The sequence below is a fragment of the Dendrobates tinctorius genome, unplaced genomic scaffold (genome assembly GCF_039654945.1).
Source record: "Dendrobates tinctorius isolate UK_male_01 unplaced genomic scaffold, ASM3965494v1 ptg000160l, whole genome shotgun sequence".
In the NCBI taxonomy this organism is placed as follows: domain Eukaryota; kingdom Metazoa; phylum Chordata; class Amphibia; order Anura; family Dendrobatidae; genus Dendrobates; species Dendrobates tinctorius.
In genome coordinates, this window is record NW_027361827.1 from 25,002,174 (window position 1) to 25,024,810 (window position 22,637).

The 22,637-nt window shown below is 43.7% G+C and overlaps 1 protein-coding gene across 4 annotated transcripts in view; it reads right to left on the reverse strand.

Annotated features, from left to right (window-relative positions):
• Nucleotides 1–22,637, reverse strand: part of TMOD1 (tropomodulin 1) — a 186,101-nt gene that overhangs the window by 39,918 nt on the left and 123,546 nt on the right. For all 4 annotated transcript variants that reach the window (XM_073549738.1, XM_073549736.1, XM_073549737.1 and 1 more), the window contains exon 7: nt 21,708–21,815. In XM_073549738.1, coding sequence (XP_073405839.1) covers nt 21,708–21,815 — 108 coding nt within the window. The remainder of the gene's footprint in view (nt 1–21,707; nt 21,816–22,637) is intronic.

Consider the following 22,637-nt stretch of genomic DNA (forward strand, 5'->3'; position numbering starts at 1 on the left):
AAATGAACGCTTGGTAACTGTGCAGAAAAGAGGAAGAAAAGTATTTTTGCTTTTAAAAAAGCAGTTTGCACAGCAGTGTGCAAACAGCAATGCAGCTATCAGGGAGACTTGTAAGGCAGCCTAATAACCAACAGAGCTGATGCACAAAAATATAGCCTCCCCTGTCACTGCACACAAACTGTTGTGTTGTATGTGGAAATTGCTAACAGTAGAAGCAGTTTTTTTGTTGTTCTTCCCTGCCTAACTCTCTCCCTTATTCTGAATCGGCAGCAGCAATCTCTCCCTAATGCTAAGATCGGCAGAAGTAAGATGGCGGTCGGCGTGCATGCCCTTTTATAGCCCCTGTGACGCCACACAAAGCCAGTCAATCACTTGCATGCCCTTCTCAAAGATGGTGGTGACCGATGCCTATGTCATCGCGTTGCCCAAAGTGTGTGTCCTCCATAATTGGCTGAAAAAGCACGCTAGAAGCATCATTTGAAACGTGACTTTGGCGCTCTGGTCGCCACCCTCGTGGCCGACCTCACGCTATGGTCGGATTTTGTTTCATGAAACCCGACTTCAGCGAAAGTTGCCGACTTTTGAATTTGACCGACCCGTTTCGCTCAACTCTAGTAGTGGGCATTCCTGAGAAAAGCGGGAACCACAGAGCACTTTGAAAAGTGGCTGCTCTCATTATTTGGCGTCAAATTCTTGTCCCCACTTTATGCTGTGGAAAGAGCACATAGAGTACCTGACAGGCCACTACCACCAGTTGCCCCTACACGTCTAGTTCTTATTAAGCTGGGAGAGACCTATTTTTTTGCTCATTCAGATTCTTCCAGTGGAGTACCTCTTTAGAGTGTCCAAAGACTTTGATGTGAACCGCAACGTTGATGTTCTATTCCACAAGCTGTGCGCCATCGATGCCTATCAGATTCCCCTCTTTAATGGCAGGCTCACAAGGAATGATTACTTTCTTATGACACTTAACCTAGTTGCTCTTTGCCTGGTTGCAGGATGGACTGGTGCCTTCTTTCATCTGTCCTCAGCAGATGGAATTGTGATTTCATGTTGTTTGTCTGTTTTTGGGGGGTTAGTGTTTTCAAAACATGCTACACAGTTCTTAATGTAATGCCGGTATTACCCATCTTATGTTTAATCTGCTATACTAATCTGGTTCTCTCTGGATATGTATGGGAAAAGGTGATGTTTTTCCCCTGAACATTTTTCAGTTCATATACACATGGGTGCAATGGCTAATAACTAGTGATGAGCGAGTATACTCGTTACCCAAGTTTTCCCGAGCATGCTCGGGTGATTTCCGAGTATTTGGATGTGCTTGGAGATTTAGTTTCTGTCGCCGTAGCTGCATGATTTGCGTCTTCTAGATAGCCTGAATACATGTGGGGATTTCCTAACAAACAGGCAATCCCCACATGTATTCAGGCTGTCTAACAGCCGCAAATCATGCAGCTACGGGGACAGAAACTAAATCTCCGAGCACAACCAGATACTCGGAGATCACTTGAGCATGCTCGGGAAATCTCGAGTAACGAGTATACTCGCTCATCACTACTAATAATGCTAAGTTTCTCTCACGGAATGTCAGGGTTCTGGGTGATTCCACAAAACGGGGAGCTGTCACAGAGTATAAAGGCCCTTTTACATTTAGCAATGCACCAGCGATCCGACGAGCGATCCGACCCAGTCAGGATCGCTGGTGCATCGCTAACTGATCGCTACTAGTGAGCTTTCACATAGAAAGACCTCACAGCGATTCAGCAGCGACGCAGCGGACGATACTCACCTTTCACACACAGAGATCCTGACGTCCTCCCGCCCGCCTCCACGCGTCACTCGTCGTCACAGCAGGAAGCCCCAGCAGGAAGCTGACGACGAGAAATGGAGCCGCCCAATCTCGCACGATCAGCGATGGACAGCGGGGGAGCCGGTCGGAGGTAAGTATCACACATAGCGATATCGCTAGCAATATCGCTATAACGTCACAAAACCGGTGACGTTATAGCGATATTGCTAGCGATATCGCTTAGTGTAAAACCCCCTTAAGAGTATATCCAGGAGCGTTTACCTGCATTAGTGTGACTGCAGAAGAAGGATCTGGAAAAAGATAAAACGGTGTCCATATAGTGATTTTGGATTAGCCACAGTTTTCACTAACCGATTTTGAGCTACTCCAGAGGAGACAGTATTCTGGTGCATTGATCCATTCAAATTAATTCTAAAATTGATGAGGGGGGTAGATTCATTGGTAAATATTATAAAATATACTCCAAGTAAATTCTTTTGATAGCAGTTTACATTCCTCCTCCCTATAATAACTATGTGATGAAGATGACAGCGGCATTTATTGATAAAATACCAGGCATCCCTGTACTCATTACGGGAGATTTTGATAACATTATTCATCCATACTGGGATAGGTTTAAACTGAATCAGACCACAGAGACTTCTCCCATGTCTCATCTCAGCTCCTGTAATTCCAAATCTCATGAAGCACTGTGGAATAAGGGAAATATCTGCCTAGAGTCTTATCAGAACACTCACCTTTGTGAGTATTTTACATAGGCGAATAACATCTTTGGTTTTATGGGCTGTGAATCTGGCTCCAAATCATAGATGATAATCTGGTGTCATCCACTCTCATATTATTTTCAGAAAACAATAACTCAGCGGGGCATCTGCTAGCCATGATTCCAAATGCTCAAGCAGGGTTCTCCTTTATAGGGCTTTAAGGGATAAATGATAGACAACCAACTTAAACATTTTTTCGGAATTCTATCAGGACCTTTATAGATCCAAACTACTTTTTGAAAAAGAACAAATTTTGGTGTATTTGAATGAGATTGATCTCCCAAGATTGTCAGAGGCTGACCAAATTGCTTAAATAGCCCTTTCCAACTTGAAGAACTACAACTGGCAGTGATCTCTCTGGCTAATAATAAATCACCGGGCTCCAATGGGCTTCCTACAGTTGGGTGGAGGGGGAGTGGTCTGTTTTCCTTTTGTCCTTAAATTTGAAAATAAAAAAAACCCATTTGATTTCAACAAAAAAATAAAGAATAACTAACCTTTTATTTTTTCATAATTTTGTACACAAAACTGTCTTTAGTCATGTAAGTGGCTTATAAACTCCTGACTGTTCCCGGTCTATTTGACTGCCTTCAGCTGTACTGATATCAGAACAGGTTCATCTGGAGTACTGATGATGGCAGTGAAATGGTTCACTCACACTTGCATATAAATTGGACATGTGCAATACGATAAAAAAATCGGATTGCACTGGGACCAATATCATTCAATGAATCAGTGCAGATCTGCATATTTTTTCCCAGCTGTATTCAGCATGAGAATAAAATTACAGAATGTTGTGATTTCACTCCAAAATCTGATGGGTGTGAGAAAAAAAAATTGCATGCCATTTGGAAAATCAGTAAGTAATCGGATTTTTATGGATACATTACAATTCTGTAACATAGGAAACTGTAAATGATCCTGTAGAAGATTAAAAGCTGCTGAGTAAAAAAAAACGGATTGTATACGGACAGCACATGGGTGACAAGTGAGAAAAAATTGTGTCACTCTCCTGGATGAGAATGGGACAAATTTTTTATACGCTAGTGTGAGCGAACACAAAGGCCCAACACTTGCCTCTTCCTTTGCTGCAGAAGCTTATCCTCAGAATTAGGAAGACACAGGTGCTGTGCCAACCCTTTTACTGCCAATATCTCTACTCCAAATGAGTACATTCTGATATCAGTGCAAATAAAAACAAGCAAACAAACTGGGGAAAAAAACATGGCTTTGGAAGCCACTTACATGCAAAAGTAATTTGCAACAATTCATAACTTTCAATGCTGGACAAAATTATTTTGTAACTCTTTAATTGACAGATTCTTACTGTTATTATTGGAATAGTTTACTTTTGTAACAGAGTATGGTTAAATAAATAATCTATGATATTCACAAAAGGCTATGTCATGAATTTAGCGGGACAGAGGAGCCAGAAGACCACAGCGTCTGATTTCTCCTACTCCTGCACTGCTTAGAAGCACTTCACCTTCATATTAAATGGTGTAAATTTCTTTTAGCAGAGCAGGGGTTAACCTGCTCAGTTGAGAGCTCCTGGAAGCTTTCCTGAATTATGGCTCAGCTGTTCAGTGTTAGCCACTCCCATCTCGTATATTAACTGGATCCTTGTCCTAGCACTCATTATCAGAGTAGCTTATACTCTTATGTTGCAAGGCTGGAGGTTGTTGTTGGTTATTATTAGAAAACGTGTTTGGTGGACTTATCTGTGACTGTTGTTAGATTTTAAGTGTGTGATAATTCCCTCCTACTTTGGTTTAACCCCATCCTCCACTCCCCGATGCATTCCTCTGTTATACGTGTGGGTATAATTGTATGTTTGGTATTTTCCGTTACCCCTGTACGTATTACCTTGTTAGTCTGGTCGGTGTATTACGGTACACTACTACTCCTCTCTTACCTTGGAGGGGGAAGGGTACAGACTGAGGGCAGATTCAGGAGCTAAGGCAATATACATGGCCCGGCATCTTCACCATCAGATTCCAGGGAGCAGGGCTACCTAGGGCGTCCCTAACGTTAGGGATAGGGAAGGAGCCCTTGGTCCTGGGACACCCAAAACAGAGTCGTAACAGGCTAATTAAGCAGTTCTTTCATATATTACAATCAGAATGATAGATTTATCTCCACTAGTGGAGTCACACTAATGTATAAAAAAAATCGGTCTAATCTTGATCCAGAAAAATAGGACAATTGTCATGCGAGTGTCATGCGATTGCAATGCGATTTTTCTTGCCTTTCAGCCAATGCTTTAATAAACAATCTTTTACACAATAATTCTCAGGGGAGCAGGAAGGAGGACAGGGGGAGGACGGCAGAGCACAGAAGAGCATGGAGGAGGACAGGGGAGCACATAAGAGCTCGGAGGAGGACTGGGGGAGGACGAGGGAGCACAGAAGAGCACGGTGGAGGACTGGGGGTAGAATGGGGGAGCACAAAAGAGCAAGGAAGAGGACTGGGGGAGGACGGGGGAGCACAGACGAGCACGGAGCAGGACAGGGAAAGCATGGAGGAGGACAGGGAGCTGAGCCATACATAGAAGGATGGGACAGGGGAGCTGAGCCATGCATACTGGGAGGGGGGAGAGCCACACAGAGCAGGACAGGAATGAGGGGACAATGCATACCCAGCTTATACTTGAGTCAATAAGCTTACCCAGTTTTCCGGGTAAGTGGGCTCGGCTTATACTCGAGTATATACGGTAACTTGAATCTGACAAAAGTATGGTAATAATAAATCAAAAATCTATGAAAATGAACAAATGAAAGTCAGACATTGCTTTTATCCTTCACCCAGCGTGACATTAACACCCGCCGTTTAATAATAATAATAATAATAATAATAATAATAATAATAATAATCGCTAACCACTGAGCCACCGTGCTGCCCCTTACTTTTTTAAAAGGAAAAAAACTGACACTGTGTGTGGGTTTTTTTCTTTTTCGGGGTTCATGAATCCCGTTTCTGTGCTGGCAGAGCAGCTGCAGAGGTTGTCACTGGTTGTCACTGGAGATTCCTACCGCGAGGGACTCTGCGGGTAGGCCGATCCAGCTTGAACCCAAAATTGCCCTCCCGGACAGGTTTTCAGGAGGTAGGGACAGGTTTTTGTATTAAAAGAAGCATGCAAATTGTATTTTAAACTTTGTCTTTACTCCTCTGGGGATGTGGGCATTGTGATTTCACTGTTGCAGGGGGTTCCTAAATCCTGGGCTTTTTTCTGCCACAAAATTGAGTCTCCAGTCCATAGAAGGGTTTTTTTTTTCAGGTCTTTAGCCCTTATCTATGATGATCTTGACTGTATTTCTTTGGCTGAATCCAGACTTTGTCGCCTTCAGCAAGGGAGTTCAGTGGAGACTTATAGCTCAGAATTCCGCAGGTGCACAACTGATACCAAATGGAATGACCTGGCTCTTAGAAGCCAATTTTGTCAAGGTCTTACTGAAAGGTTAAAATATGCTTTGGCAGTGTATGCAATTCCTGAGTCACTAGAGGCTGGCGATTGGCTATACAGGTGGATAGACGCCTGCGGGACAGATGGATAACACCACCTTCTCCTGAGACCTCTTTCCGGGACAATACCCGTGTCAGAGGTAAGGTCCAGGGGTGAACCCAGTGGCGTAGCAACTGTTTGTGGCGCCCGGAGCGGTTGAAAAATTTGCTGCCCCTTTGGTCGTTGATAATCCGGAAGCATCCGAAGAGCCCACACTACACTCAAAGATCTAATTTTTAGTCTGCTACTAACTCTGCTGTTATTATTTCTAAATTTCTAGACTTTCATCTTCTTGCAGTTCTCTATATATATGTATGTATTAGCTTGATGATGCTGGATGAAGACCTAATGGCTTTTTTAATAATAATTTGTAATAATGTGACAGAAAAAAAAACAGAAAGTGAAAATTGTTCAACGTTCTTTAATGGCCAGCATGTAAAAAAAATAACACAAAGAGAAGGGGCACAATGAGGAGTATGTATAGGGCCAAATGGTCACTCACCTATTGGGGTTGTGCACCTCTGCACAACCCCAATGTACGGCAACAAGCAGGACTCAAGGAGGGCTCGGGGCCGGAGCAGATAAATATAGTGCCAATTGAAACCATCAGTCAGTCAGTGAACACAATATACACCTGCTGCACACAGTGACACCACATGGGCAGAGATCTCTGGGCACATACACATCTACAGTGACATCAGATGGGCAGTGATCTCTGGGCACATACACATCTACAGTGACACCCGGTGGGTGGGCAGATATCTCTGGGCACATATACATCTTTACAGTGAAACCAGGTGGGCAGACATCTCTGGCCACATCTACAGTGACACCAGGTGGGCAGATATCTCTGGGCAAATATACATCTACAGTGACACCAGGTGGGCAGACATCTCTGGGCAGTGGGCACATATACATCTACAGTAACGCCAGGTGGGCAGAGATCTCTGGGCGCATATACATCTACAGTGACACCCCAGGACCAGGTGGGCAGAGATCTCTGGGCAGTGCACAGTGGGCACATACACATCTACAGTCCCTGCCCAGGCAAATAGTCCAGAATCCTTGTGGCTAATCCATAAAACTATTCATTCCTTGTAGCGAGATGTGCCCATCAGCCCGGGTCAGCAGCACAGAGCCCACCCCGCACCAGTGCCACACCACACACCCACATAGACGCCAATGTGACATCATCACGATGCACACAATGGATGTACGTACACAGTCAGGCATGCTGGCACTCCTGTGCCCTCTTACAAAAAAGCGGGTGGATCCAGTGCCCTGATCGATGGCCTCCCGGCCCCGACCCAGGACAAGTCTGTTGGTAGCTGCCATCAGCGGTGTTCGCCGGGCTGGAAGTGCGCTGCCATGCCCACGGTGGAGACACACAGACAGGTCCTGCTGGCTGCTGCTGCTGCACTGTGCCTCCGCACTTCTCCCACAGAGGAATTGCTGCTGCTGCCGCGCCGCCCCCACACACGTGCCGCCTGCGGTGGACCGCCCCCCCCACGCTACGCCACCGGGTGAACCTATACTTGTGGAGTTAGAGGAACCCATGCAGTTAGGTGGTGCATGGTCCATGACGTATGTATAGATTGTAAGCTTGCAAGCAGGGCCTTCATTCCTCTTGGTATCTGTTTTGATCTATGTGTCTATTGTTATGCTGTAATGTCTATTGTCTGTACAAGTCCCCTCTAAAATGTAAAGTGCTGCGGAATATGTCGGCGCTATGTATTCGCAAGAAAAAGGGCGTGTGTTTTTCGTAATCTGAAATTTGAATATTTCTGGACATATACAGCAGTTAATGATGTATATCACATCTTGAGTATTGCACTTTATGTAACTTTTAATATCATAATTGCAATAGAACACAAACCTAACTCTCGTAGAAAGTGTTCTACAAATGTGGTGGCAGTAGAAGTAGAACGTGTTAGTATTTACATGCAGTAAATACTAACATTTTTCACAATGTGTCAAGTGTCTTTAACTTTACATTAGGCATAGGGTAAACAACTCCAGGGCCCCACTTTTCAACTATATGCAAATGTGACATTATCCTCAATCACTAATTTATATAACAATGAACAAGGTAGATTGTTACATGAATAAAATGCTGTCTTTGTCTGTACATAGTAATTCAAGTACATACTGTAGTTCCAAGTGCTGCTCATGTAAGAAGGTGGTGGCCCTCTCTTGCACAGGGGCCCAAGGAGGATTCTCCTGTTGGCCAGTCCATGCCAGGTCTCACTATCAGCATTTGGTCAGTATTTTACCTCAGTATTTGTAAGCAAAACCAGGTGAGGACAATCAGAGGAAAAGTATAATAGAAACACGTCACCACTTCTGTATATATCACCCACTCCTGGTTTTGGCTTACAGATACTGAGGTAAAAAACTCACCAAATACTGAATGTGTGACCATAGCCAATACGTTGTTAGGGCCTTAATAATAAATAAATAATAAAGAGATAAGAGGTGCGCTCGCAGCCCTGGGTCCACCTTGCAGAGATGGAACCAGCTGCTGAGCAATGCCGGAACCAGATGTATAATGAACACTAGCTCACACGTGGGTTAACTCCACCCAGTGTGAATGCAAGCGAACTCTGTTGCTTCACAGAGCCGCAAGGACAGACGACGGAGCCTGTTAAACTCACAGGGCTCGGCTGAGTGAACGCTGATTCAGGTCACAGAACTCTGAGCCCGAGACACAGGACTCGAGTCCCTCTAGACCATCAGCGCTCGGCACCGTGGCTGTGGTGCTAGCAAAAGAACATATAGCTTAATGGTGCCAAGTGCACACAGGACAGCTTCGGCGGACGACATTAACCACCCAGAGAGGGGAGGAAAGAGCTGGAACTGCGCACGGCGCAGCTCTGGCGTGTAGTGCTACCAGGTGCGGTACGATAGTGCCCTACAGTGGGCCACACCATCGGACGCTAGTGTGCTGAGGAGTGCACCGCACTATGGCGTATATACACAAGCCACTGACTGGCGCTGACTAATCTCTAAACCCTAACCACATTCGTAATATCAGAGGGAGGGGAGTCATAATAAGTCAGTCACCAGTCTCATACATCCATCGTCACTCACACACATAATAACAGAGTCTATACTAGCGCATGGCCGAGCGGGCATGCGGCTCCTTTATAGTGGCGTCCTTCCGGGACCTTAGCAGTAGTGCACCAATCCGAGCAGGAACGGGACCTGCGTATGTGACCTCCGACCTCCAATGAGAGGTCGACCCACGGGCATGCTCAGTAGGGGAAAAGCAGGACTTAGTCCCAGGAGAGTCTGCTTGCTGCTGACTCACGCATGATACAATAGCAGAGCCAGGAGAAGCAACCAGACGCCTAGCATTAGGCTGGGCAAGGCGCTGGGACCGACATCTCTGCTGAGCAGCCTCCTCTCCGGCTGGAGAGGAATGGGAGACCACAGAGGACATGGCTTGAGATTCCCCCTGTGCGGTGGGGGAAACTCGATGCCTAACATTACCCCACCCTCCTAGGGCCCCCTCCCTCCTGTGCCTCGCTATACTCAAAGGCCAAAATGAACAGAGGAGCACGAATATTCTCCACAGGTTCCCAGGTCCTATCCTCTGGGCCATGACCCTTCCAGTCCACCAGATATTTTTTGCCCTGTACCACCTTACACCCCACGATGGCGTTCACCTCGTACTCGTCCGAGGACAAGCTTGATGTCCCGGTAGATGACTCCGAAAACTGGGACATGTGAACGGGCTTAAGAAGGGACACATGGAAGGTGTCAGTGATACCCAAGTGTGGAGGAAGGGCCAGACGATAGACCACAGGGTTAACCTGCTCCAAGACCTTGAAGGGACCTATGAAGTGAGGTGCGAACTTAGTGGACCTGCAGCCTGATGTTACGGGCGGAGAGCCACACCAAGTCGCCAGGAGCAAAGGTGGAAGCGGGGCGCCGATGTGCATCAGCGGAGGACCTCATTCTCTCCTTGGAGGCCCGAATGGCATCTTGAGTGCGGTCCCAGATGTCACGTGCCTCCACCGCCCAGTCTGCCACCCTAGAGTCGGTGGACGACACGGACATGGACACAGGGACACGCGGATGCTGGCCGTAATTAAGGAGGAATGGGGTCTGGCCGGTGGAATCGGCCACAGTGTTGTTCAAAGTGAACTCTGCCCACGGCAGCAAGGATGCCCAGTCATCCTGCCTGGCCGAGACAAAATGTCATAGATATGTGATCAGGGTCTGGTTGGCTCTCTCTACCAACCCGTTCATCTCGGGGTGATAGGCCGAGGAGAGGTTCAGCTCGATACTGAGCAGCTGACATAACTCTCTTCAAAACTGAGATGCAAACTGGGGACCCCGATCGCTGACAATCTTGTCCGGCATGCCATGTAGGCGGAAGACGTGCTTAATGAACAATGCTGCCAGGCCCCATGCAGAAGGTAGCCGGGAGAGTGGCACCAGGTGCACCATCTTGGAGAAATGGTCGGTGACCACCCAAATGACCGTGCTGCCACTGGACTTGGGCAGTCCCACCACAAAGTCCATACCGACCATCTCCCAGGGCCTGCCCGCTACCGACAGGGGGTAGAGTAGCCCAGCGGGCCGTTGCTGAGGGGACTGATTCTGGGCGCAAGATACGCACGCCTGAACATCACCGACCATATGTGGCCAGCAGTAGGTCCTTGCCAGAAGCTCAGAGGTCCGTTTCGTCCCAAAATGTCCACCCACCCTGGACGAATGAGCCCAAGAGAGGACCTCCTGTCGCAAACGGGTAGGGACATAAGTCTTGCCTGGAGGTACAGCCTCAAGGGCGACCGGAGCCACGGTCCTCAGGCTCTCAGATGGAACTATCAGCCGAGGCTCCTCCTCCTCCGATGACACCACGGAGCGGGAGAGAGCATCGGCCTGGACGTTCTTCTCCCCGGAAAGAAAATGCAGGGTTAAGTGGAACTGGGAGAAGAACAAGGACCATCTGGCCTGGTGAGAATTAAGCCGCTGAGCAGCCTGTAAGTAGACTAAATTTTTGTGGTCTGTGAATACCTGGAAAGGGTGGCGAGCCCCCTCCAGGAGGTATCTCCACTCTGTAAAGGCCAACTTCATTGCTAGCAACTCCCTGTCCCCGATGGAATAATTCCTCTCCGCCGGTGTGAAGTTCTTGGAGAAGAAGCATGGATGCGTCCGACCTTGCGAGTCCTTCTGGAACAGGACAGCCCCAGCACCGACAGAGGAGGCATCTACCTCCAGGATGAAAGGCTTATCTACATCGGGACGATGTAGTATGGGAGCGCTAGCAAAGTGGGCTTTTATGGAGAAGGCTTTGGAGACCGGTTCCGACCACAACTTGGGATTTACCCCCTTCTTGGTGAGGGCCACCAAAGGGGGCTACCAAAGTTGAGTAGTGGGGGATGAATTGGCGATAGTAATTTATGAACTCCATAAAGCGCTGCACCGCTTTAAGAGAGTGGGGTTCCTGCCAATTCATCACCGCCTGTAGCTTGGCAGGATCCATAGCCAATCCCTGGGTGGAGATGATATAGCCCAGGAAAGGCAAGGACTCCTGCTCAAACACACACTTCTCCAACTTGGCGTAGAGGGAGTTTGCCCGCAGGAGGTTGAAGACTTTGCAAACATCTCTCCGGTGGGAGTCAATATCTGGAGAGTAGATGATAAATCATCCAGATAGACTACTACCGAGGTGGTAAGCATATCCCGGAAGATATCGTTCACAAAGTCTTGGAAGACGGCCAGGGCATTACATAGCCCAAAGGGCATCACCAGGTATTCGTAGTGCCCGTCTCTGGTTTTAAAGGCTGTCTCCCATTCGTCCCCCTCACGGATGCAAATCAGGTTGTAAGCCCCCCGCAGATCAAGCTTGGTAAACACTCTCGCTCCCTGTAGCCTATCAAACAGCTCTGATATCAAGGGAGAGGATATTTATTCTTAAACGGTGATGGCGTTAAGACCCCTGTAATCGATGCAATTATGTAGTTCCCCACTCTTCTTTTGGACAAAGAAGAACCCCGCCCCCGCTGGTGACACCGTCTTCCTAATGAATCCTCTTGCCGGGTTCTCCCTGATACACTGAGACATGGCCTCTGTCTCCGGGAGAGATAGGGGATAGACTCGACACCGGGGAGGCTCATTACCAGGCAAGAGGTCAATAGGACAGTCATAGGGGCGGTGCAGCGGAAGAGCCTCCGCTGCCTTCTTGGCGTCTGCATACTGTTGATATTGTTTGGGGAGGGAGGAAAGACCTGCGGGGACTTCGGTGGAAGCAACCTGAACGCACTCCCTCTGACATCTACCCTCACAGTTTTTACCCCATCCGAGAATCTTCCCCGAGGACCACTCTATATGGGGAGAGTGGAAACGCAACCAGGGAACCCCTAAGAAGACCTGTTCGATACCCTCGGGCATGACGAGGAGGGATATCGTCTCCTGATGAGATGGAGACACCGAGAGTATCAGCGGGGTGGTCTGGTGGGTAATTTGTGTGGGTAGAACTGCGTTGTTCACCACCCTAATGGTGACTGGCTTAGCCATCATGACCAGAGGTTTTGCATGCCTTTGAGTGAAGGCACCAGAGTCTATACTAGTGCATGGCCGAGCGGCCATGTGGCTCTTTTATAGTGGCGTCCTTCCGGGACCTTCCCAGTAGTGGAACAATCCGAGCAGGAACGGGACCTGCGCATGTGACCTCCGACCTCCAATGAGAGGTCGTCCCACGGGCATACTCAGTAGGAGAAAAGCAGGACTTAGTCCCAGGAGCATCTGCTTGCTGCTGACTCACGCAGGATACAATAGCAGAGCCAGGAGAAGCAACCAGACGCCTAGCATTAGGCTGGGCAAGGTGCTGGGACCGACATCTCTGCTGAGCAGCCTCCTCTCCGGCTGGAGAGGAATGGGAGACCACAGAGGACATGGCTTGAGATTCCCCCTGTGCAGTGGGGGAAACTCAGTGCCTAACATACGTGCTTTCACACTGTGTTTTGGCACCCATTCGTTGGTCCCTTTGGGGCTTACGTCCCAACCTCCCTCAAAATGGCATTTGGACATATGCGCTGACGGGGCCATAGACTGTAATGGTGCTGACAGAGGGATTGTGTGCCCTGTCGTGCATCATTTTAGGGTATGTGCGCTTACTGGAGGTAGACGCTCTAACGTAGTAGACTGCGTCTGGGTGTCCGTCTCCAGTAGGCATAAAGGCCTGAAAATGATGCACAGCAGAGCACACACTCACTCTGTTGGCACTATTACAGTCTATGACCCTTTCAGCACATATGCACGAATCAAATTTAGCGGAGGGTTTGGACATAAGCCCCAACAGGACCATCGAAAAGATGACAAAACGCAGTGTGCGTAGTACCACCACCGGGGGGTAGCCCCAACCAGCGTCGGACTGGCCCACCGGGGAACCGGTGAATTCTCCGGTGGGCCCTGGCATCTGGTGGGCCCTGGCACCTGCTGGCATACAGGGCCAGCAGTTGCCTAGGGCCCCCGCTGCTCCAGGGGCCCCCAGCCAGTGGTGTGTCGCACACCATGCAGCTGCTATGGGGGCCCCTGCCAGCGGAGCAGCAGCGGGTGTCAGGAGGCAGGAGCCCCTGTCCCCGCTGTTAAAGAGAAATGAATATTCACTGCGAAGCAGTGAATCTCATTTCAGGTCTCCACCCCCAGAGGCCCCGCCCCCAGCCCAGTAAGCCGCTCTGCATCAGGGCCGGCGCCGCCCTCAGTCCTCTCTGCTCCTGGCTCACAGCCAGTGCGCGATGACGTCACTACATCGCGCACCCGCTGTGTGTCTGGCAGAGGGGGCAGCTCCTGACACTGAAGCCGGGATCAGCGTGGGAGCGAGGAGGAGAGGTGAGTATTGTATTTGTTTGGTTTTTTTTTTATATCTCTCTCGCTCTCTCTATCTGTCTCTATCTATCTATCTCTATCTATATCTCTCTCTCTCTCTTATATCTATCTATCTCTATCTATTATCTATATCTATCTATCTCTATCTATTATCTATATCTATTTCTATATCTATCTCTATCTATCGCTCTATCTTTCTATCTATCTTTCTATCTCTACATCTATCTCTATATCTATCTATCTCTATATCTTTCTATATCTATCTATTATGTCTATCTATCTATCTCTATATCTATCTATCTTACTCTATCTATCTCTATATCTATTATCTCTATATTTATTATCTAGCTACCATCTATATCTATCTATCTTTATCTATATATCTCTATCTAATATCTATATCTATCTCTATACCTATCTATCTATTTATCTATCCGTTATCTATCTCTATATCTTTTCTCTGTATCTATCTATCTCTATATCTCTCTCTATCTATCGCTCTATCTCTATATCTATATCTATCTCTATATCTATCTTTATATCTATATCTATATATCTATCTCTATATCTATCTCTATTTCTCTCTATATCTATCTCTATAGTTATCTATCTATATATCTCTATCTATCTCTATATCTATCTCTCTGTATATCTATCTATCGCTCTATCTCTATATCTATCTTTCTATCTCTATATATATATATCTATCTATCTTTATCTATTTATCTCTATATCTTTTCTCTGTATCTATCTCTCTCTATATCTATCTATCTCTATATATATATATATCTATTATCTCTATATCTATTTCTCTCTATATCTCTCTCTATATCTATCTATTTATCTCTATATCTATCTCTCTGTATATCTATCTATCTATCTCTATATCTATCTATCTTTCTCTATCTATCTATTTATCTCTATCTATATCTTTCTATCTCTACATCTATCTCTATATCTATCTATCTATATCTATCTATATCTATTATGTCTATCTATCTAGCTATCTCTATTATCTATATCTACCTATCTCTATATCTTTCTATCTTACTCTATCTCTATATCTATCTGTTATCTCTATATTTATTATATATCATTATCTATCTATCTCTATCTATTATCTCTATCTATTTATCGATCTCTGTATCTATCTCTCTCTATATCTATCTCTCTATCTACCGCTCTCTCTATCTCTATCTATCTTTATATCTATATCTATCTATCTCTATATCTATTATCTCTATATCTATCTCTATAGCTATCTCTATATCTATCTCTATATATATATCTGTTTCTCTCTATATCTATCTATATCTCTCTCTATAGCTATCTATATATTATCTCTATATCTATCTATCTATATATTATCTCTATATCTATCTATCTATCTCTATATCTGTTATCTCTATATCCATATCTATCTCTATATCCATATCTATCTCTATATCCATATCTATCTCTATATCTATCTATCTCTATATCTTTCTATCTAACACTATATCTCTATATCTCATTATCTATCAATCTCTATCTCTATCTCTCTCTCTTTATCTATCTATCTATTGATCTATCCATCTATCTCTATATCTATCTCTATATCTATCTATTATATCTATCTATTATCTCTATTATCTATATCTATCTATCCATCTATCTATCTAGCTATCTCTATCTATCTCTATATCTCTCTATATCTATCTATTATCTCTATTATCTATATCTATCTATCCATCTATCTCTATATCTGTCTATATTTATCTTTCTAACTCTATATCTATCTATCTCTATACATATCTCTATATCTAGCTATTATCTCTATATCTATCTCTATATCTATCTTTCTATATCTATCTGTCTCTATATCTATCTCTATATCTATTATCTCTATATCTATCTCTATATATCTCTATCTATTTTTATTTATAGCCATCTATCTATATATATTTATCTCTATATCTATCTATATATGTCTATATTATTATTATTATTATTATTATTATTATTTCTGTATATCTCTATCTATTATCTATCTCTATCTATTATCTATCTCTATCTATATATCTATCTCTATATCTTTCTATCTATAGCTATCTATCTCTATATCTATCAATCTATCTATCTATCCATTATCTATTTTCTATCTATCTCTATATCTATCTACCTATCGATCTATCCATCTATATTTCTTTCTATATCTATCTTTATATCTATCTCTATCTATCTCTATGAATCTTTCTATCTATATCTATCCATTATCTACTTTCTATCCATTATCTACTATCTATCTCTATATCTATCTATTTCTACATCTATCTTTCTATCTATATCTATCTAACTCTATATCTATATATCTATATAGCATTATACCCTATGAGGGGGTGCATTATTCCCTATGAGGGGGGCAGTATTATACCCTATGAGGGGGTGCATTATTCCCTATGAGGGGGGCAGTATTATACCCTATGAGGGGGCAGCATTATACCCTATGAGGAGGCAGCATTATACCCTATGAGGAGGCAGCATTATACCCTATGAGGGGGTGCATTATACCCTATGAGGGGGTGCATTATTCCCTATGAGGGGGGCAGTATTATACCCTATGAGGAGGCAGCATTATACCCTATGAGGAGGCAGCATTATTCCCTATGAGGGGGTGCATTATACCCTATGAGGGGGTGCATTATTCCCTATGACGGGGGCAGTATTATATTCTATGAGATGGCTGCATTATATTCTATGAGATGGCTGCATTATACTATGTGAGGGGGCTGCTTTATATTCTATGAGGGGGCTACCCCAACTCCTGCTACATAATTAAGACATGTACAACCTTATACCCGGATATTAGCGTGTTTTACCGCATAATTGGTGGTCTGGTATTTAACTCTATGCAGCTACATAGTGGGCCCCAAGAATGATTTTCTCTGGTGGGCCCAAGGTGTTCCAGTCCGACGCTGGCCCCAACAGCCGCTCCAGTACTCACTGTGCTGGAGGCTGCTTCATTCCTGGTACGTTTCTCACTCCTGGGGTTCGAAAGACTGGAGGCAGAGTCCGGAATAACTTCAAACAGTTCAGCTTTATTTTCCTCAGGACACAGCACATCCAATATCAAATATTATGTTCCTTTTGTGGTAGCTAACTGCTGCTCATTGTGGGGCTGCTTTGGCAAGGATTTATTGTAATTCTGCCAGTCCACCTTTGCACTATTTAAAGCACTTAGTGACCTTCTTTGAATTGTCATATGCCTTTCGGCTGGGATTGTCTAGCATTATACACTGTATTTTTCTATCTAGGTCTTGCTATATCTAGAAAATAATTATTTCAGTACTTTACTGTCTTTAGAAAGGGTGGCAAAAAATTGTTATTTGCATTGATTGTGACACTTTCTTTGGGTCTGTGGGGTGAAAACCCATGTCTTTTTTCTGGGCATATGGTTTTTAATTGTTTTTAATGTGTGTTTTCTGCTTTTGCCAAATAAAATGTATATTTTGTACTATATATTTTACATACATTTTTTCAGGTTGATCGCCATTATAGCATGTCTTTTTTCTTTGTTGCATTCTGTTATTCATTTGCTATAGGCAGATCCCTCCTACATTATCAATATCTGTGGATGGTGCCTTCCATTTCGTTTTTTCACTGTCAGAATCAGCTGACACCCAGCACTAAGTGCAGGGAGCAGACACAGACCGCTCCTGGCACTTTAACCCCCTCTGTCTTTGGATCGAAGAACCCACGACATGGGGTTCCGATCATTGCCATGGTGACCAGATGTCGTCAAGACAACATCCGGGTCACCACAGCTAGGAAAATTGTTGATTACACAAAGTGCATGATCAGCAGGTCTCTCTGTCGGTGCAGAGCTAACAGTTTCTGCAACATGGGGATTCTGCTTCATCTCCATTCTGCAGAAGTGATTAGCCTGCAAAAAATGATAGTCCCATAGTGGGACTAAGTAAAAAAGCTAGAAAAAAGTAAAAAACATTTTTTAAAGTAATTGTAAAAATATTTTTAAAAAATCAATAATAATAAAAAAAAATCTAAATCGATTGTATCTCAAAATAAATATTTGAATGAAAACAAAGACAAGAAAACAATAAAAGTACACATATTTGGCATCACTGCGTCCGCAATGACCTGACCTATAAAACTGTCCCACTAGTTAACCCCTTTAATGAACACCATAAAAAAATAAAAAACAAGGCAAAAAAAATGCTTTATCATCATACAGCCGAACAAAAAGTGGAATAAAACGCAATAAAAAAGACGGATATAAATAAACATGGTACCACTGAAAACGTCATTTTGTCCTGCAAAAAACAAGCCACCATACAGCTCGGAAAAGTAAAAAAGGTATAGCTCTCAGAATAAAGCAATGCAAAAACAAGTATTTTTTCTATAAAATAGTTTTTATTGTATAAAAGAGACAAAACATAAAAAAAAGATATAAATGGGGTATTGCTGTAATAGTACTGACCCGAAAAATGAAACTACCTTATCAATTTTACCACACACGGAATGGCATAACCCCCCACCAAAAAAATAAATATCCTGAATTGCTGGTTTTTGTTCACTCTGCCTTACAAAAATCAGAATAGAAAGTGATCAAAAAATGTCATGTGCCCGAAAACGGTAACAATTAAAACGTCAACTCGTCCCAGAAAAAACAGGACCTCACATGACTCTGTGGGCCAAAATATGGAAAAATTATAGCTCTTAAAATGTGTTGATGCAAAAACTATTTTTTGCAATAAAAAGCGTCTTTTAGTGTGTGACTGCAACCAAACATAAAAACCCAATATAAGTCTGGCATCGCTGTAATCGCACCGACTCGAAGAATCAAGTCACCTAATCAGTGCTTACACCGGGATTTCCGTGTAAATCTATAAAATACATGATTCAGACAGAACCTCTGGCTGAACATTCCCTACAATGAGGCAGATGGAGGCACTGTGGACGCCATGTGACCTGTGATCCGGCGGTGTCCGTCTTTTTAGGATTGCATAAAAGTGCTGTCAGCCACAGTTTTATGCACTTCTGAAAAGAATGACAGTGCTGAATAGAGGCCAGACAGAGTCCAGAGTAACTCTGCTGCCTCACTATAGTGAATGGATCCCTTGGGGGTTTCATCTTAATCACCTCACTCAGATTTAGATGGCAACCCCAAAGTGAGTGGTCAGTGTACAGCGCTGGATAAATGTGATCCCAAACGTTATGTAAAATGATAAAAAGCTTCAACTCAATCCACAAAAAAGCAAGCCCTGGCTCAGGTCTGTCATCTGTTAACAAAAATATAGGGGGCTTCCATGTTACTGGTAGCAACAAAATGCCCCCTTCCGAGTCCAACAGTGTACCTAAACCACATATTGCGTCCACGTTTGGCACTTCTAAAGCAATGTGAGCCCGCCTAACTTACGGGTGTGCATGTCTCCAGAAGCACGGGCTGGGCATAACGTTCCGGTGACTGCAACATACTGGTCACTACAGCGTACTGGTCACTACAACGGCAGTTTGCAATTTTTACTCGGCAACATTCATTGCCGCTTGTTTCTGGAGAATAACCATGGAGTTAAAATCATCAAAACACCTGTAGATAAATTCCCCAAGGGGTATAGTTTCCCAAATGGGGTCACTTGAGGGGGAATTCTGCTCTTCTATCAATTATGGGCTCTGTATATGGAGTCTGCAAACTGTTCTAGGAAAATCTGCACTCCAGAAGGCAAATAGGTTCTGTTCCTCCCGAGTCTCTCCATATGGCTACGTAGTACTGTACAGACATAATAGGGTATTTCCACATTCAGTAAAAATTGTGGAACAAATTTTGGTGCCATTTTATCCCACTTCTTGCATGAAAATGTAAAATCTATGACTAAAACAACATTTTGGTGGTAAAATGTAGTTATTTTTTCTTCTCTGCCCAATGCTATAAAATTCTGTGACACACCTGTGATCACTGAACCCCTAGGTGAATTCCTTGAGAGGTGTAGTTTGTAAAATGGGGTCACTTATGGGAGCTCTGCTGTTTTGGCACCTCAGGGGCTCTCCCAGTGTGTCATGTTACCTGCAAACCATAACAGTAAAATCTGGCGCTTCTTGCCTTCTGAGCTTTGCACTGTGCCTGAAAAATATTTCCCGATTACATGTACAGTAGGATATTGGCACGCTCAGGAAAAAATGGAGCTCAGTTTGTTGTTAAAAAAACTCCCATTAGCCCTTAGAAAAATTAAAAACTTGGGGCCAAAACAACATTTTAATGGTTAAAATGAATTTATTCTTTCTTCACCACTCCGTGGTACAAAATTCTGTGTGTCACATGTGGTGTTAATATGATCACTGCACCACTAGATGAATTCATTTGGGAGTGTAGTTTGTAAAATGAGTTCACATATAGGGGGGGGGGGGTTCTGTTGTTTTGGCACCTCAGGGGCTCTGATATGGCACCCTCAATCCATTCCTGTAAAATCTGAACTCCAATATGGCTCCACTTCTCTTCTTTGCACTGTGTCTGAAAAGTAGTGTTCCCTCACATATGGGATATCAGCGTATTCAGGAGAAATTGCACAATTGAATGTGGAAATTTCTCCTGTTACCCTTACGAAAATGCAATATTTTGTGCTAAAAACATATTTGTGGGGAAATTTTTTTTTTATTTTCACGTCTCAGCGTTATAAACTTCTGTGAAGCACCTGAGGGTTCAATGTGCTCACCACACATCTAGATCAGTTCCCTGAGGGGTGTAGTTTCCAAAATGGTGTCACTTGTGGGGGCTTTTCACTGTTTAGGCACATCATGAGCTCTCCAAACACAACATGGAGTCCACCAATTGTTTCAGCAAATTTTGCTTTCAAAAAGTCAAATGGTGCTCTATTCCTTCCAAGCTCTGCCGTGCACCTAAACAGTGGTTTTCTCCCTCCTATAGGGTATTGGCATGCTCATTAGAAATTACACAACAAATTTTGCGGTCCAGTTTTACCTGTTATCCTTTGTAAAAATAAAAAAAATTGGATCTGAAGTCATTTTTTTATGAAAAACAGTTAAATGTTAATTTTTTTTTCAAAAAATTCATGTGAAGCACGTGAATGGTTAATAAACTTCTTGAATGTGGTTTTGAGCACCTTGAGGTTGCAGTTTTCAGAATGGTGTCACTATTGGGTATCTTCTTTCATATAGACCGCTCAAATGTGATGTCGTCCATAAAAAAATGGTTTTGTAAATTTTGTTGGAAAAATGATAAATCACTGGTCAACTTTTAACCTTTATAATTTCCTAAGAAAAAAAAAATGTTCCAAAATTGTGCTGATGTAAAATAGACATGTGGAAAATGTTATTTCTTAACTATTTTGTGTGACATATCTCTGTGATTTAATGGCATGAAAATTCAAAGTTTGAAAATTACAAAATTTTCCAAATTTTCAACAAATTTCCGTTTTTTCCACAAACACAAATCAAAACGAACAAATTTTACAACTATCATGAAGTACAATATGTCACGAGAAAATGTCAGAATCAGCGGGATCTATTGAAGCGTTCCAGAGTTATAACCTCATAAAGTGACAGTGGTCAGAATTGCAAAAATTGCCACAGTCATTAACGTGCAAACCACCCTCGAGGGTAAAAGGGTAAACAGTGTATGGAGCAGAACAGCACAGCTCAGTGCACTAGTGGATGTGTACTGCAGAACAGCTCCTAGTCTTTTCCATAGATGATAACAGCTAATAGTTTATTAATATACTAGTAGTAGACAAACCCCCTTAAAGCTTTACTAAAACGGCAGTTACGTTCGATTACTTACAAATGCAACAGGATCATTGCTCCTTGTTCCCACAATGCTGAACTTCTTCACACAAGTGTTATTCTTCATTGCTTCAGCATAATCTTTTAATGTAAGTATAGGAATGTTCTAGAAATGGAATACCAGTAAGTAAAAATGAATGATGATCATTATGATGTATAGTTATTCATATCTTTGAGATATACAGTACAATTACTATAAACATTATCTGTAAGCGCTAATAAATCTAAAAAAGTGGGTTAATGAAAAATTGAGTATCAGAAAATACATGACAGTTTATCTTTTAGGGTATGTGCTCACGATCCAGTATAGCAGCGTTTTGGATGCAGCTCACCTACGAAGCATCCAAAACCCTGCGTTATAGGTTGGGATTTATAGAAATTCCATGCCCACTGTGCTTCTATTTTTCGCTGCGGTGGGGTTTCCGAGCTGCAGCATGTTAATTATCTGCAGCACAGACGCTAGTCTCCACTGCGTAGTCTCACCCATAGCTATTCATTACATGCGTTAAATCCACATGATTCAATAAACACATGCTGATTTACCGTACCTGCGTGATTAAAACACAGTATGTTGGATGAAGACACTGGTTAGCAGGACTGGAACACCGGGTTGCGGGCCAGAGGATTCGGGCAGGCACGGCAGGAACGATGAGACATGGGCAGGATGAAGACACAGGCTGGGAGAGGACACGAGATGGCAGGCACTCCAGCTGTGGAGCAGACGTGAGCGGCCTCTCTTGCTCTCGGCGTCTGTGAGCTGCTCCAGGTATACAGGACCTTCGAAGCAGCGTATTTTGTATGGAGCATCTTATGGGGCCATCATGAACTGTATGGAGCATACTTATACTCGAGTAAATAAGTTTTCCCAGTTTTTGTGGCAAAATTAGGGGCCTCGGCTTATACTCGGGTCAGCTTATACTCGAGTATA